The following is a 14,899-nucleotide window of genomic DNA, read 5'->3' on the forward strand; positions in this document are numbered from 1 at the left end:
TGAGATTATTACTAGATCTAAATCTATAATCTTAGGATTTAGTCCAGCTTCCCCATTTTACCAAAAAGGAAACTATGGGAGAAATCACAGTGCTGAGGCAGGTGCAGTGACTTTCGAATGAGAACACTGTTGGTTCAAAGATCAGTTTTGCCACTCTTATGTGACCTTGCTTCAAAAGCTTCATCTCTTTGGGACTATTTAAAACAACGAGGTTGGACTTGATGACCTCTAATGCCCTTTCCAGCTTTAAACCTTAAGATCCTATTAGGTCTGTCTAAAACTGTAAAACTATGGTGTTGGATTAGATGATCCTTAAGGTCGTTTTCAGCCCTAACTCTAAGGCTCACGGAGAAGATGCTTTTCCAACAGCAAATACTGAGTTGAGCTCCAGGGTCGTCTTTCGCCTCTGTATCCTCAGCCGCCTGGCATATAGTAGGAGCTTCGTAAGTTTTTAACGATTTCGAGTACCACAGAGCTTATGGGTTTGGACCTGGGGTCTTCCGACCCCCTCCTGTCGGGTGCTTTTTCAAGTCTGCATGATGGGAGATGCACCGCGCTCCTCCTCGTAACCCGTCTCAACAGCCTTTGTGGAAGCACATGCTGGGACCTGCCGTCCCCAGAGTGCCAGCGCGAGGCTAGCGGGGGGTCTCGGCCAGCCACCTGGGGAACCCTGCAAAGGAGCTAGCCCCAGAGAGGCCTGGGGATGAGGGGCGCTGGAGAGGCGCGGAAGGGCTGGGGGAGGGGGTGTCCTCCCTTTAGCTCCCCTCACTCAGGGAATGCACTAGGGCAATCCACACCCCCGCCCCGGCTTAGAGCGCTGGCCCCCGCGCTCCCCGCGCGCCCCTCGCCGAGCCCCCCCCCCCGGGGCCGGTGGAGCATGCGCGCTGGCGCCGCCCCATCCCCGCCCCCTTCCCCCGGCAGAGTTATGCCAAGTATGTGAGGAGCCGGGGAGGCGGGAGGCGGGTTCGAGAGCCACCGCCGGCCATGGGGCGCTGCCGCCGCCGCCGCCGCCCGCCGGATCCAGGGCCGGGGGCGCCGAGGCAGGCGCGCGGGCCATGGCGGAGCCTCTGAAGAGAACTTGGTCTCGGCTGCGGGGAAAGCGCGCCCCGCGCGGGGTCGCGCGCCCGGATCGGGAGCGCGCGCGGCCCGCGGAGCCCCGAGTTCCCCTCGCGTCGCTCGCCCCCGCCAGCCCCGAGGGCGAGGACACGGGCCCCGCCACCCCCTGCGCGCTCTCGCCCCGCGGCTCCGGCTACGGCAGCAGCTTCGGGTCCCCGCTGTCCCGGCGGCCCAGTTCGGGTGGCCGCGTCCTGTTGGTGGAGGAGAGCCCGGACCTGGAGGACGAGGACTACTATGAGAACCTGCCCGGTCCCGAGGGCGAGGGCCCGGTCGCCCCCGTTGCAGCGTCCGCCGCCTCCTCCTCGGCCGCCGGCTCCTCCCCAGGGGCGGGCGGCGGCCGCCTGGAGACGGGCCGGCTGCGCTCCCAGCTCCAGGAGGCCTATTATTTACTCATCCAGGCCATGCACGACCTGCAGCAGGTGTCCCCGCCCCAGGCGCCGTGGACTGGGTTAGAGGGGCACCGCCACCCGGCTGCTGCTCCTCCGCCTCCCTCTCCGCCTCCCTCTCCTCCTCCGTCTGCTCCCCCTCTTCTCTCCTCTCCCCCTCCTCTCTTCCCCTCTCTCCCTCCTCCCTCTCCTCCCCTCCCTCCACCTCCTCCCTCTCCTCTCCCACTGAGTCCCCTTCCCCGAATGCGGTTGCTTTGCGGCCGGAGCCTGGAGAGCTTCCCCATCTGCGCCCCTTCGCCTCTGCGGAGGTGGTCCAGTGATAGCGCAGTCCCTTCCAGTGCGCCGTTGGCCACTCCGCCGTCCAGCTGTGCTGGCCGGGACGGAGACGCTCCCGAGCCACGTGGAGGGACGATGGATAGCCCAGGACCCGGCTGCGCCTCCCTAGCGGGACCAGCTGGCTGCATGGGTTTGCTTCCTTCGAAGAGGGGGAACGGGACAGCACTGATCAGGAACTCTGGCTCCTCGGTGAGCCCTTTCAGCGATCCAGCGGCGCCCTCTGGGCTACACCGGAGTAAAGGGGACGTCCCCGAGGGTCCCTTCTTCAAACCCCCTGTGGTAACCGTAAAGAAACTGCAGAAGTGGATGTACAAAGGACGCCTGCTGTCTCTGGGAATGAAGGGACGCGTTAGTGGTTCGCCGGCCCCCAAAGTTCTAGACACTCAGGCTGCCCCACAGTGCCTTGGAGCATTGAAAATGCAAGAAAGCAAAACCCATCCAGTACCTCCAGACCAAAGAATTATGCTGTCAGGTAGGGAACTTTAGAGCTTTACCTCTTTTCCTATCGATAATATGCTGATAAAACATTTTCAAAGATATTTGAACAACTTTGGCTTCTGCTTTTCGTGATGGAGAATGTTTTTGCACATTAACTCTTTGTGACAAAAGTACATAGATCATTTTTTAAGGCACCAGAACCGCTTTTGAGTCCTTGTAGTGTTTTGTTTTGTTTTGGTTTTACACACTGGAATTAAAACTGCTGTTTTTAGATACCTGAAGTTTTTTCTCTTAAGGGCCATTGTGAATATTCTGAACACGACCAGCTGTGAGTAACTATTACAACACTTTTGGATTTAAGAACTGGGTGGTGCTTTCCCTCGGTCTGTGTAGCTCTAGGCAAAACCATAGACTTTTGTGGAGTTTGTGAATTTGAATTTGTTCCAGTATAGAATTTACACAGTAAATAAGCTTTTATTTTAATCACTCTTCCCCCCCTCCCCATCAAAGAATTTTACCGAGTACCACTTTTTTGTTGCACCAAGTAGGATTTCACTTGCATCCATTACTCAAATCTAAATGACATTTGTTTTCGTGTGTATCTGGATGTATTTACATCGACAAAATCACATTTGATCATTGCTTCTTATCTTAATTATGAGTAAAATATTTCAAGTAATCTTGCTAAAGTGTAATAAACCAATTTGTAAATTTACATTTTTTTAATCTAGCAAAGATGGCAAAGGGTAAGATAGGTAGAGAGGTGCAGAATTTTAATTTCAAAAATGGATTCCCATATTGAAGAAAACTACATACACAAAATTAAGTAAAGGAGTACTCCAAATAGTTGGCACAAGACATTTTTTAGGTTTTTATGTGAATGTGAGATGTCAGAGTTTAGACTTGAGATGTGAAGTATAGTGGCAAGGTAAGATGCTTGGATGACTTCTGGGAAGACCTGGGTTCCTTTTCAAATACTTCCTAACTGTAAGTGACCCTGGGCAAGACCCTTAATTTCTTTGTGCCTCATTTTTCTCATCTCTGAAATGAATTCTTGTAGACTACTTGGCTTATAGCTATATAACTCTGAGCCCATGAATTAAATAACCCTTAAAAAAAAGGTTAAAATAATTTTTTTGGGGTGTGCAAAATTTCCCATTTTATGATTCTGTTTTGAGCTTTGCTTTTCTTACAGGTTTCAGAACTCTTGAGAAAATTTACTTCAATGTAAATGATGATCTTTGGCTTACTTATTTTTATCATTTGGTGCCATTAAAAGACAAAATGTTAATTATATAATTTTAAAATGCTAAGTATCAATACTTAAATTTTACTCTAGAAGCACTATAGAATAAACTTCAGTTCATTTGGCAATATCATTTTTAAGAAGGCTTTAAGTTGAAAGTGACAAATTCCACTTAATTATCAGAAAATTGTCAAAGACTTTGAAGATCATGAACAGATATGTGTGTGTACATACATTAGTGGTTTTCTTTGGGAAACAGTTTTGACAACTGGGCACATACGAAAGTAAGTTTTATATATTTATAGAGGAGAAAAAACATGAATTTTTAAGCAGATTTTTTGATTTTTTTAAAAAGCAGATTTGTGGAGTTTTTTGGCTCTAATTCCATATTACTAAATAATCACATATATTTTCATCTTAAATTTCATCTCCAAGTAGAAAGTGAAGTGTTTTGCAATAGGTTGATTATTAAGTAAGATGTGTCTTTTAGTTGCTAAGTACTTATAAGCATTTTTGCCATTTGGAAAATTCTCTGCAGCCATTGATTTTTTTCTGATTGTGATTCAGTTAGCTCATTGTAATTCTTAAATAGGAGCCTATACAGAGGGTGATGTAAGACTTTAGTCTAATTTATTGTCTGAAGGTAAAATATTTACCTTCTGAACACTTTTATACTTTAAAAATTGTTTTTTAATTTTAATTTTTTAATATTTTTCCATGTTTCTATGATTCTTTTTCTTTCTCCCCCCTCATCCCTCTTTCCTCCCCCCCTTCCTAGAACTGACAAGCAATTCCACTGGTTTGTACAAATGTTATCACTTGATACCTATTTCCATATTCATTTTGCTATAGACCGATTTTTAAAAGCCTAAACCCCAGATCTCATTCCCATATATACATGTGAAAAGTGATGTCATATGTTTTGCTTTTGCATTTCTACTCCCATAGTTCTGTCTCTCAGTGTAGATATCGTTCTTTGACATAAGTCTTTCAGAAGTGTCCTGGCTTGCTGCATTGCTACTAGTAGCAAAGTCCATTACATTGGATTATTCCACAATGTTTTACTTTCTGGGTACTGTGTTTTCCTGGTTCTGTTCATTTCACTCTACATCAGTTCACTGAGGTTCTCCTAGTTCATATAGAAAGCCTTCAGATCATCATACCTTTCAGTACATAGTATTCCATCCCTATCATATACCAGAATTTGTTCCGTCATTCCCCAATGAGGGGACACTCCTTCATTTTCCAATTTTTTGCCACCACAGAGAATGTGGCTATGAACATTTTTGTACAAGTATTTTTCCTTATCCTCTTTTTGGGGTACAAACCCAGCAGTGATATTGCTGGATCACTTTTGTACTTTTGGCGTGGTGTATACATTCATGTTTCTAAAAACCCAATAACAGCCAATTACCAAAGATAAGACTAGTTGGAATTCAGCCAATAAGAACTGGTTAAATGAGCTGGCAAGCTTTAAAGGAAATTAAAGCTCAATATCCAAATTAATCATATTATAGGTAAGGTTATTCTCATGAATGAATTATTGATATCATAAGAAGGCTACACAATGTCTAGGAAATCTCTTAGGAAAGCTTTTCTAGGTGAATTCCCAGTCATATAACAGCACATTTAGCCTTTACATGAGAGAGCTTACATGTGCAACATATCTTTGGTCAATTGATTTCATTTCCCATGTTAATAGTCATTAATCAGCAGTTTAAGTGGACTCTGTTAACAGTAGTGTAACTGGCATTTAACAGAATTGCTTATGATATCTTTGTGAACATTATGGAGAAATGTGAATAGTTAAATGGATTCAGAACTGGTTAACTTCCAGTAATCTTGAAGTTTGGATTATTGAATCCTCCTCATCCTGAGGTAGCATGCACAGGTTTCTGTCCTGAGTCTTATTTTGTTTTGTGTGTTTAACAAATGACTTGGATGAACACACAACATGATTATTAAATTTACATATGACAAAGCTGAAAATGATAGCTAATCAGATGATAAAATAGGGATAGGAGAAAAAAAATCAGTGGAACGATGGACCAAGAAAAAGGTGAAATTTAACAGGGACAAATGAATGTAAATGTTGCTCTTAAAAGAAAAAACAAAACCAGAGTGATTATTGAGGGGTTAAGTTGAGTCAATAGTGTAGCTATATTATTCAAAGAAGTAACATATGATGTTAATTCAGTCATATCTGACTCTTTGTAACAAAGCTTTTTGGAGGATTTTGTTGGCAAAGATACTGGAATGGTTTGCCATTTCCTTCTCCAGCAGATTAAAGCAAACAGAGGTTAAGTGATTTGCTCAGGATCACAAAGTTAGTAAGTGTCTGAAGACAGATTTGAATTTGGGTTTTCCTGACTAGGCCCACCACTGTACCTGCTGAGACACCTTGCTGCCTCCCATGACATTAGGCAGCACTAATTGATATATTCTCAGTTGTCCACATATTGCTTCTGGAGCATTGTATTCAGTTCTGGAGACAACATTTTAGAAGAGACACCGATAGACTGCTTATGGGCCTGATTTGGTTTATCAGGAGGGTAAGTGTGAAACTGTCTAGGCATGTTTGAAAAAACTTGGAGATAGATTTTCCTGCCTGGTGAAGAGCAGTTGTGACTGTCATGTAAAAGAGGGATTCAAGTTATCAGACTCTGTAGGAGAATTACTAAAATCACTAAGTTAAAGTTACATTGAGGCAAATCTTAGTCCAGCATAAGGAAAAAATTGTCAATAATTAAATAAGTTTGGCAATTGAATGGATTGTTTTAAAATTTAGCATCCTTGGAATTGTTCATATGGAACTTGGATGAATATTTGCTTGGAGTTTTTATAAAGAGAATTTATGGATTAGGCATAGTTTCAAATAGTGTACTTCCATTGTGTCTTCTGAAATTCTGTAATAAGAATGACTATAAGAAGAAAAATATCACTGATATGTAGGAATATTGCTTTTAACTTTTATTTATTATTTTTCTAAAATCCATACCTTCTGTCTTAGAATTGATACTATTATTGGTTCCAAGGCAGAATAAGGGCTAGGCAATGGGGGTTAAGTGACTTGCCCAGGGTTGCACAGCTAGGAAAGTATCAGAGGTGAAATTTGAACTCAGGACCTCCTGTCTCTAGGCCTGGCTCTCGATCCACTGAGCCACCCAGCTGTCCTCAATATTACTTAAAAAAAAAAAAAGATGAATTCAGTGAACACTAGGCAAAACTTAGGGAAATTTTTTAGATGTTTTACAGATATCAAATTAAGTGTCATTAAAGTCTATGGAGTAGGGTTATGATAGTTTTGGATGGAGGTACTGATATGCAGAGAGGTAACCCAAGGCCACATAGCAGGTAGAGCCTTTAAAATTTTTAAAACTAGTTTCTAACATTTTTATTTCATAAAAGAGAAAATAAAATTTCATATAATTGTTCAAATTAGTACTATTTTTCACAGATTAAAAGCACAGTTCAGCTAAAACTGCTCCTTGATTATGGACAGATTGTAGTAATAGTCATAAGGCGTATTCTTCTTCTATTGTTATCTATGATAGTATTTTCTTTCTTGTTTTGTTTTTATTTTTTACCAGATTTGTGATTTTATCAAAATAGGGAGCTTCCAGGGAGAAGGAACTCTCTCAGAACAGATGAGCATCTGATCTGTAACTCAGAATCTCAGAGAGAGCTGCCTGGGGCACTGAGAAGTTGTACTTGCCCAGCCTCCTAAGTGTAGTAGAAGGTGGGACTTAACTGATCCGTGTCTTCCAGACTCTGAGGTTAATTCTTTGTCCATCAGGCAACAGATCCTATCTTTTTTTTTTTAATGAATATTTTGTTGATGGGTTTTTTTGCCCTTTCTTGGGATAGTACTGTTATTTCCCAGTCAGTTGTCCCTTCAGTGGAGCACTGACAAAAATGTATGTTTCATTCCCCACCTATTGTTCATCATCACTTTGTGGAAAGGCCAAAGGAATGCTTTAGAATCAAGTCCTCTGAAGTCATGATTGGTTGCTGCATGGATCAGAGTTCTGAACTCCTGTAGTGTTGTTTGCTTTTACATATTGTTGTCGTCACATAGATTGTTTTTATTATTGTATTTACTTTGTTCTGATTAAGTTCATGCAAGTTTTACCAATTTTCTCTGAATTCATAGTTGTGTCTTTTGGAGTAATAATGTCTCATTACATTAATGTCTCACAGTTTGTTCAGCTATTCCCCGTTTGATGGGCAATAACTCCTTTCTTTTAGTTAAATCGTAGCTAAATTCTTAGCTTTGCCTTTTCTTGGGGAAGAAGGCACTGTGCATGCTGTTGAACTGATGACAGTATTTATGTTACCTTTAAAGTTCTAGTCTTGGCACATTCATAATTACTGTATTTTTTTTTGACCCTGATAAAACTGAATTATTTTAATGGCTTCTTGGTACTGTAGATGGTGTTCTTTTAAGTTAGGTAGTTTTATTTAGTGATGCATTACATACTTTTATTTACATAATATCTTCCCATTTCCTATTTTCTCTCTTTTTTTGGTTAAAATAAACATACTGTATCTCTTAAAAAAGTGCTGCTAGCAATGCAAACCCAGGACAATTCTGAGGGACCTATGAGAAAGAACACTATCCACATCCAGAGAAAGAACTGTGGGAGTAGAAACACAGAAGAAAAACAACTACTTGATCACATGGGTCAATAGGGATGTAATTGAGGATGTAGACTAAAATGATCTCCCTACTGCAAATATTAATAATATGGAAATAGCACTTGATCAAAGACATATGTAAAACCCAGTGGAAACTGCTCATTGGCTATGGGAGGGGGTTGGAAGAAGGAGAGGTAAAGAAAATGAATTATGTAACCCTGGAAAAATATTCTAAATCAAATAAATAAAAATTTTCAAATCTAAAAAAAGTGCTGCTATAGACATTTTCTCTCATACAGGTGGTATACATATTATATACATATATACACATTTGTGTGTGTGTTAGGTGTAATCCTTCTGTCTTCTACCTTATTTATATGTCTGATACTATTTATTGCCAGGTCAGTGGACAATTTTAAGGACTTTATAACATAATTGCAAATTGTTTTCCAGAGTGGTTGAGTTAGTTTACAGCTCTACCAGTGGTGTGTTAGTTATTAGTGTGCCTGCTTTCCAACAGCTTTACCAAAATCAAACTTAATTTCTCTTTTGCTCCTTTTAACAACAGAATGCATGGTAAAGCCTTCAAGTGGCTTAATTTGCATTTTTCATTATTAGTGATTTGGAACATACATTTAAAAAAATGAACCAAAACTACCTATTCATATCCATTGAATTTTTGTTCCTTGGGGAATAACTCTTGTTCTTACATATTTTTATCATTTCCCTATATACCTTGGATACCAACTTTATCAGACTTTTGCTACAAAGTCTTTTCCCCCTTCAAATTAACTACTTCTCTTCTTTTAACTTTGTTGATTTTGTTCATGGCAAAAGTTTTAAAATTTATTTGATCAAAATTGTCCATTTTATTTTCAGTAAACATTTCTGTATCCTTTGTATCATTGAGAATTTCCCCCATACTTATAATTGCTTAAATTGCCTCTTTCCATTCTTCTCAAATGATTTAATCTTTTATACTTATGTGCTGTGTTCCCTATTTCACCAAAAAATTAGGGGCTGTGGAAATCTTTTTCATCTTTCCTCATCTCACATTTCTCAGGTATATTCCTTCACTTTTACCACCTTTATCAGCCTCCTCCCCCAATACATACACAAAACAGTGACCCTTCTTACTGCCAAGGCAGAATTTTCTACCTTTGATCCCATTTCATTCTGTCTTACTAGCACATTGCTCTCTCTAACATCTCTACTTTTTTACTAATCTTTAGTGTCTCTGATTCTCTTCTGCCTACAAACATGCCTATCTCTCTTCATCCTTTTAAAAAAGAATCCTCACTAGTTTCCATAATCTTTATTAGCTCTCCCATCCAAATCTCTCCTCCCTTTCATGCCTAAACTCATTGAGTAATCAGTGCTTACATTTTTTTCTCTTTTACTCTAAACTTTCTGTAGTCTGGCATCCAACTTCTCATCGTTTTACTGAAAGCTACTCTCTCCAAAGTTACATTTGATATCTTAATGGCCAGATCTAATGGCTTCTTCTCAATCTCCATTTTTTTTCACCTCTTTGCAGCCTGTTAATTACCCTCTTCTTGTGGATTTTCTCTGTCTGATTTTCTTGACTTGTTCTCTTCTGATACATTTTTTCCCTCTGACCATTCTTCAGTCTCCTTTGCTAGATTCTATTCATTTATCCTGAGTATCTTTACTGGACTCTCATCTCTTCTCAGTCCATATTATCTTGATTGGTGATTTCATCAGCTCCTTTGGGGCTTCAGTTATTATCTTTATGCAGAGAATTCTCAGATCTCTTTCCAGTCCTATCTTTTTCCTGACCTCAAATTTTTAGTCATCACCTACCTATTGGACATTTTGAACTGGATGTTTGTCTCCTTCATTACTTAGTTTCACTTCTCATATCCAGTCTGTTGCCACATCTTGCTGTCTCTATCTTCAAAGCATATCTCATATAAGTTTCTTTCCCTTCATTCACACAGGTGCCACCCTCATGAAGACCATTCTCACTTCACACTTAGCTATCAACTTCTAATTGATCTCCTTTTCTCAAATTTCTCCCTGCTCCAACCTATCCATTTTACTGCCAATGTGATTTTCCTAAAGTTAACAGGGTCTTTGTCACCCTTCAACTCATCCCTGTTAACCTATAGGATCTCTTAACTTATGGGATCAAATATAAAGCCTATTATTTAGCATTAAAGCCCTTCACAATCCAGGGCTCTTCTACCTTTCCAGCCTTACTCTTAGAGCTCCTTCTTCCTATTGGACAGCTTCTTCTACTGCCTCCATTTAGGAGGGTGCCTAGGCCAACCATCTCATCTTCTCCTACCTTACTTTCCCCTGGATTTCTCCATCAGGCCACTATGGTGGATACCTTCTCTCCTCTCTCCCTGTTAACAGTTTCCTTTTATGTGTTCTCTTCCCCTTTAGAATGTAAGTTCCTTGCAGTCAGGAACACCTTTCTTTTTGTTTGTATTTGTATTCCCAGCTCTTATCATAGAGCCCAGCACATACTAATTACTTAATAAATGCTTTTCTCTCCTCCCTATATACTTTCTGTCTATCTCCCAATTCCAGACCCGGAAATGCTCTCTTCTCCCACCTGCTGTCCTGGATTCTCTGACTTCCTTCAAGATTCAGCTGCTTTGGTAGAGGCCTTTCTTGGTTCTCTTTTTAATGACTCCTTGCTGAGATAGCTCTCATTTACAATGTCTATATCTTATATGAACATAGTTGTTGTCTCTTTTTTGATCCTTTGGTGGACAGGGACTGTGTATTTATTTTTCTTTCTCTCCCCACCACTTAGCACAGCGCCTAATACAAAGTAACCACTTTACTTTTGTGTTACATATTTTCTCTTAGTAGAAAGTTTCATCTACAGCTTCAAATTTTCTATTCAGTTACATGCAATAAAAAAAAAACAACATTCTTTTTTGGGGGAGGGGCAACTTTGTCACTAGTCTTCCCTCTAATCCTTCCACCCTTTGTATTGAAAAAGAAAGGAAAGGAAAAATGTTTTTATGTGATAAAATAGGCATTGTCAAGCAAAACAAATGATCATATTGGCAGTATATGGAAAATGTATCACCTCTCTGTCTCCAGAGTGGGCATCAGACTTCCTCATCATTCATCTGGAAATGTGGTTAGCAATTGATTGGGATGACTAAATGGTACAGTGAGTGTAACACTGGGCTTGGGAATCAGGAAGACACAGCTTCTTGAGTTGAAATCCAACCTCCAACACCTAGTAGTTGTGTGACTGGACAAATCACTTCACCTTTTTTGGCCTCATTTTCCTTATCTATAAAATGAGCTAGAGAAGGAAATGGCAAACTACTCTAGTATCTTTGCCAAGAAAATTCCAAATGGAGGCATGGAGAGTTGGACATGACTGAACAATAAACAAAAATTTAATCAGTTGGAATTTTTCAAAGTTGTAATTCTTTGCGTGGTTGGGATTATACTATAACTTATTCCTCTGACTCTTTTTACTTCATTCTGTATCAATTCATACAAATCTTCCCAAGTTTTCTAGGAAACCATCCTTTTCATCTTTTCTCATGTTGAAGTAATATTCTATTACATTCATATTCTACAATTTGTTAAGCTCTTTTCCAATTATACAAGCATATTTGGTCTCATACTTTTCTGTTTTCTCTAGCCTATTATCTCTAGATTCATCCCTGACCTTACATATCTTCTATCAAACTCTATTTACTGCTTTTTTTCCTTAACTATGATTTTTTTTACTATGATTGATGCTTTTGCTTCTTCTCATCTCTCTTCTGAACTCTATAGTAATATGGCTTTAAATCCTTGCTCAACTAAAACTCCTTTCTCTAAAGTTAGCAGTGATTTCCTAATTGCCAAATCTAATGCTCCTTTTTTCAACCCTGATTCTTCTTTATCTCACTGCAGTTTTAGACACTGTTGACTACCTTCTCTTTGGATAGTCTTCCTTAGGTTTTCATGACACTGCTTTTCTTTTTTTCTTCCTTGTCAGTTTGATTACGTCTTCTCATTTTCCAGGTAGGTAGCTAGATGCCTTAATGGCTAGAACTCTGGACCTGGAGTCAGGAAGACCTGAGTTCAGATCTGATCTCATATATACTTCCTAGCTGTGAGCCACATGGCATGGCAAGTAACTTACACTCTGTTTGCCTCAATGTCCTGAATTGTAAAAATGGAGATAATAATAGCACATATCTCACAGAATTATTGTGAGGATCAGATGAGATGGTATTTTTAAAGAACTTAACGTAGTACCTGGCACATAGTACTCAGTATATAAATGTTTATTCCCTTCTTCTTTTATCTATTCCAGATCTACTAAATGAGTTTATCCCCCAGCTCTTTTCTCTTTATAGTTTCTCATTGTTTTGCCTCCCATGAGTTCATTTATCATTATGTATAGATGACTCCTCTATCCTATATACATCCAGTCTTAATCTCATTTCTGAACTACAGTCCCACATCATCAACAAACACATTTTGAACTAGATGCTTCATATTAAGTCTACTATATGCAGATGGATTTTAGATCTATTTTGTATATCCAGCCCTTGTCTCACTTGAGCTCCATTTATATTTCATTGATTACTGAATATTTAAACTAGTTGTCCTGTAGGTAGAACCTCAAACTGAGCATGTCTAAAACAAAACTAATTATTTCCCCCCAAAACATACCCCTCCTCAAAACTTCTCTATTTCTGTCAAGGACACAATTATCTTTCTAGTTACTCAGGTTCATTGCCCAGATACCACCCTCAATTCTTTATTTTCATTTACTCTATAGCCAACCAGTTGTGAAATCTTGTTATTTCTAACTCTTCAGTATCTCTAGTATATGTATTTCCATGCCCACAGCCATCACCCTAGTTTAGACCTTTGCCATCTCTCTTAGATTATTATAGTAACTATCTGATTGGGCTTCCTACTTCAGGTCTCTTCCTGCCTCAATCCATCCTTCAGTCAATCAGTCAGCATCTTTTTAACAGGGTACCATGTGCCAGGGGCTATGGGGAGTACTGAGGGTACAAAGAAAGGCAAGAAACAGCCCTTGCTTTCAAAGAACTCACAATTTAATGAGGGAGACAATATCCAGGCAACTATTTACAAACAAGAAATTGGGGGTTGTCTCAAAGGGAAGGCACTAAGATTAAGGAGGACTTGGAAAAGGTTTCTTGTAGAAAGTAATACTTGAAAGAAATCAGGGAAGCTAAGAGGAAGAGATGCATAGTGAGGCCATTCCAAGCATAGGGAAGAGCTGATTGGAATAGTGTGTGTGTGTGTGTGTGTGTGTGTGTGTGTGTGTGTGTGTGTGTGTGTGTGTGTGTGTTTGTGTGTGATTTGCTTAGTCAGGAGATTGAGTGTCTTGTCCAGTGATCAACAAGGAGATCAGTGTTGCTGGATGACAGAGTACGTGGAGAAACGTGTAAAAAGTCTGGAAAGATAAGAAGGGGGACAGCTTGTAAAGGTCTTTAAAAGCCAAACAAAGGATTTAATATTTGATCTTGGAGGTTATAGGGACCAACTGGAATTTATTGAATTGAGGGTGGTGTGATATAATCAGGTTTTAGGAAATCAGACAGCTGAATAGAGAATTGGGAGTCTGGAGTGGGGAGACCAACTTGTAGGCTATTTCAGTAGTTCAGGCATAAATGCCTTAGGGTGATAACAATGTCAGAGGAGAGAAATACATATACCAAAGATGTGAAGATAGAAATGACTGCATTTAACAAATGTTTAGAGATGAGAGGTTAAGGATGATATCTAAGCTGTAAGTGTGGCTGACTAGGAAGGTAGTAAGACCCTAGACAGTAATAGGGAAATTAAGAAGAGGGAACATAGTTGCTAGTGTAATTTTCCTAAACATAAATCTGATAGTATCAAATTATTATAAATAAAAATTTATCTGGAGACTTTTTAACAGATTTATAAGCATTTATTAGTAAAGAGAGAGAAAGATTTTTTAAAAAGCACCCCTTTTAGCCTTTTTAACTTTAGGTAAAAATCCAATCCTCCATTGCAGCTGGCCTCCAAGCCCAGTGAGATAAGAGAACAGAGAGAGCAATGCCAGGCCAGGGAGTGAGTTAGTTCAAGAGTCAGCTCCAGAAAAAAGAGAGCTCTCAGCTTCTTATGCTGGTTTTTTAAACCTGTAGCTCCTCCCAGTCCAGGATCATAGACCAATGATTTTCAAATGTCATGTGACCTTATGCCTGTACCAGGACATTATTGCTGGGTCTCAGGGGGACCCTGGCATCACGCCTTCAGACACACCATGTGACTCTGTGACTCCTGTTGAATCTTTCCCAGATGGATTGAGTTAGGCATTCCCTAAATATTTACCTCACACAAAATTCTAGTGGTCCTTTCTTGTCTCTGGTATTAAGTATAAACTCTGTTATTGAAAGCTCTTACCAACCTGTTCTGCTACTATATTTCCTGGCTTCTTACACATTACTCTGCCTTCAGTGCACACTGCAGTGTGTCCATACTGCCCTGCTTGCTCTTCATTTCTCAATCTTCATCTTCTTGCCTGTGTGCCTTTGCCCTCGTGTTACCTGGATGGCTGGAATTTATTCCTTCTTTACTGTTACCTCACCCCTAGTCTCTTTCAAGATTCAATTCAGGTGCTACCTTCTAGAAGAAATCTTTTCTATTCCTTCCGATTGTTGGAACTCTCCTTTCTAACTAACTTTTGATTGTTTTGCATATATTCTCTATGTGCCTATTTATGTTCATGCTATTTCCCTCA

General features: G+C 40.1%; 1 protein-coding gene across 6 annotated transcripts in view; it reads left to right on the forward strand.

Moving 5' to 3' along the window:
- The first annotated feature begins 941 nt into the window (after positions 1-941).
- SYDE2 (synapse defective Rho GTPase homolog 2) overlaps positions 942-14,899 on the forward strand; it is a 125,385-nt gene continuing 111,427 nt past the window's right edge. For 5 of the 6 annotated variants that reach the window (XR_008916079.1, XM_016429898.2, XM_016429896.2 and 2 more), the window contains exon 1: positions 942-2,310. Coding sequence is in view for 5 of the 6 variants with exons in the window: in XM_016429898.2 (XP_016285384.2) it covers positions 1,056-2,310 (1,255 nt within the window). In the remaining variant the exon portion in view is untranslated. The remainder of the gene's footprint in view (positions 2,311-14,899) is intronic. The other variant, XM_007480595.3, reaches the window with a different exon arrangement.

Source organism: Monodelphis domestica, chromosome 2, assembly GCF_027887165.1.
Source record: "Monodelphis domestica isolate mMonDom1 chromosome 2, mMonDom1.pri, whole genome shotgun sequence".
NCBI classification, from domain to species: Eukaryota; Metazoa; Chordata; class Mammalia; order Didelphimorphia; family Didelphidae; genus Monodelphis; species Monodelphis domestica.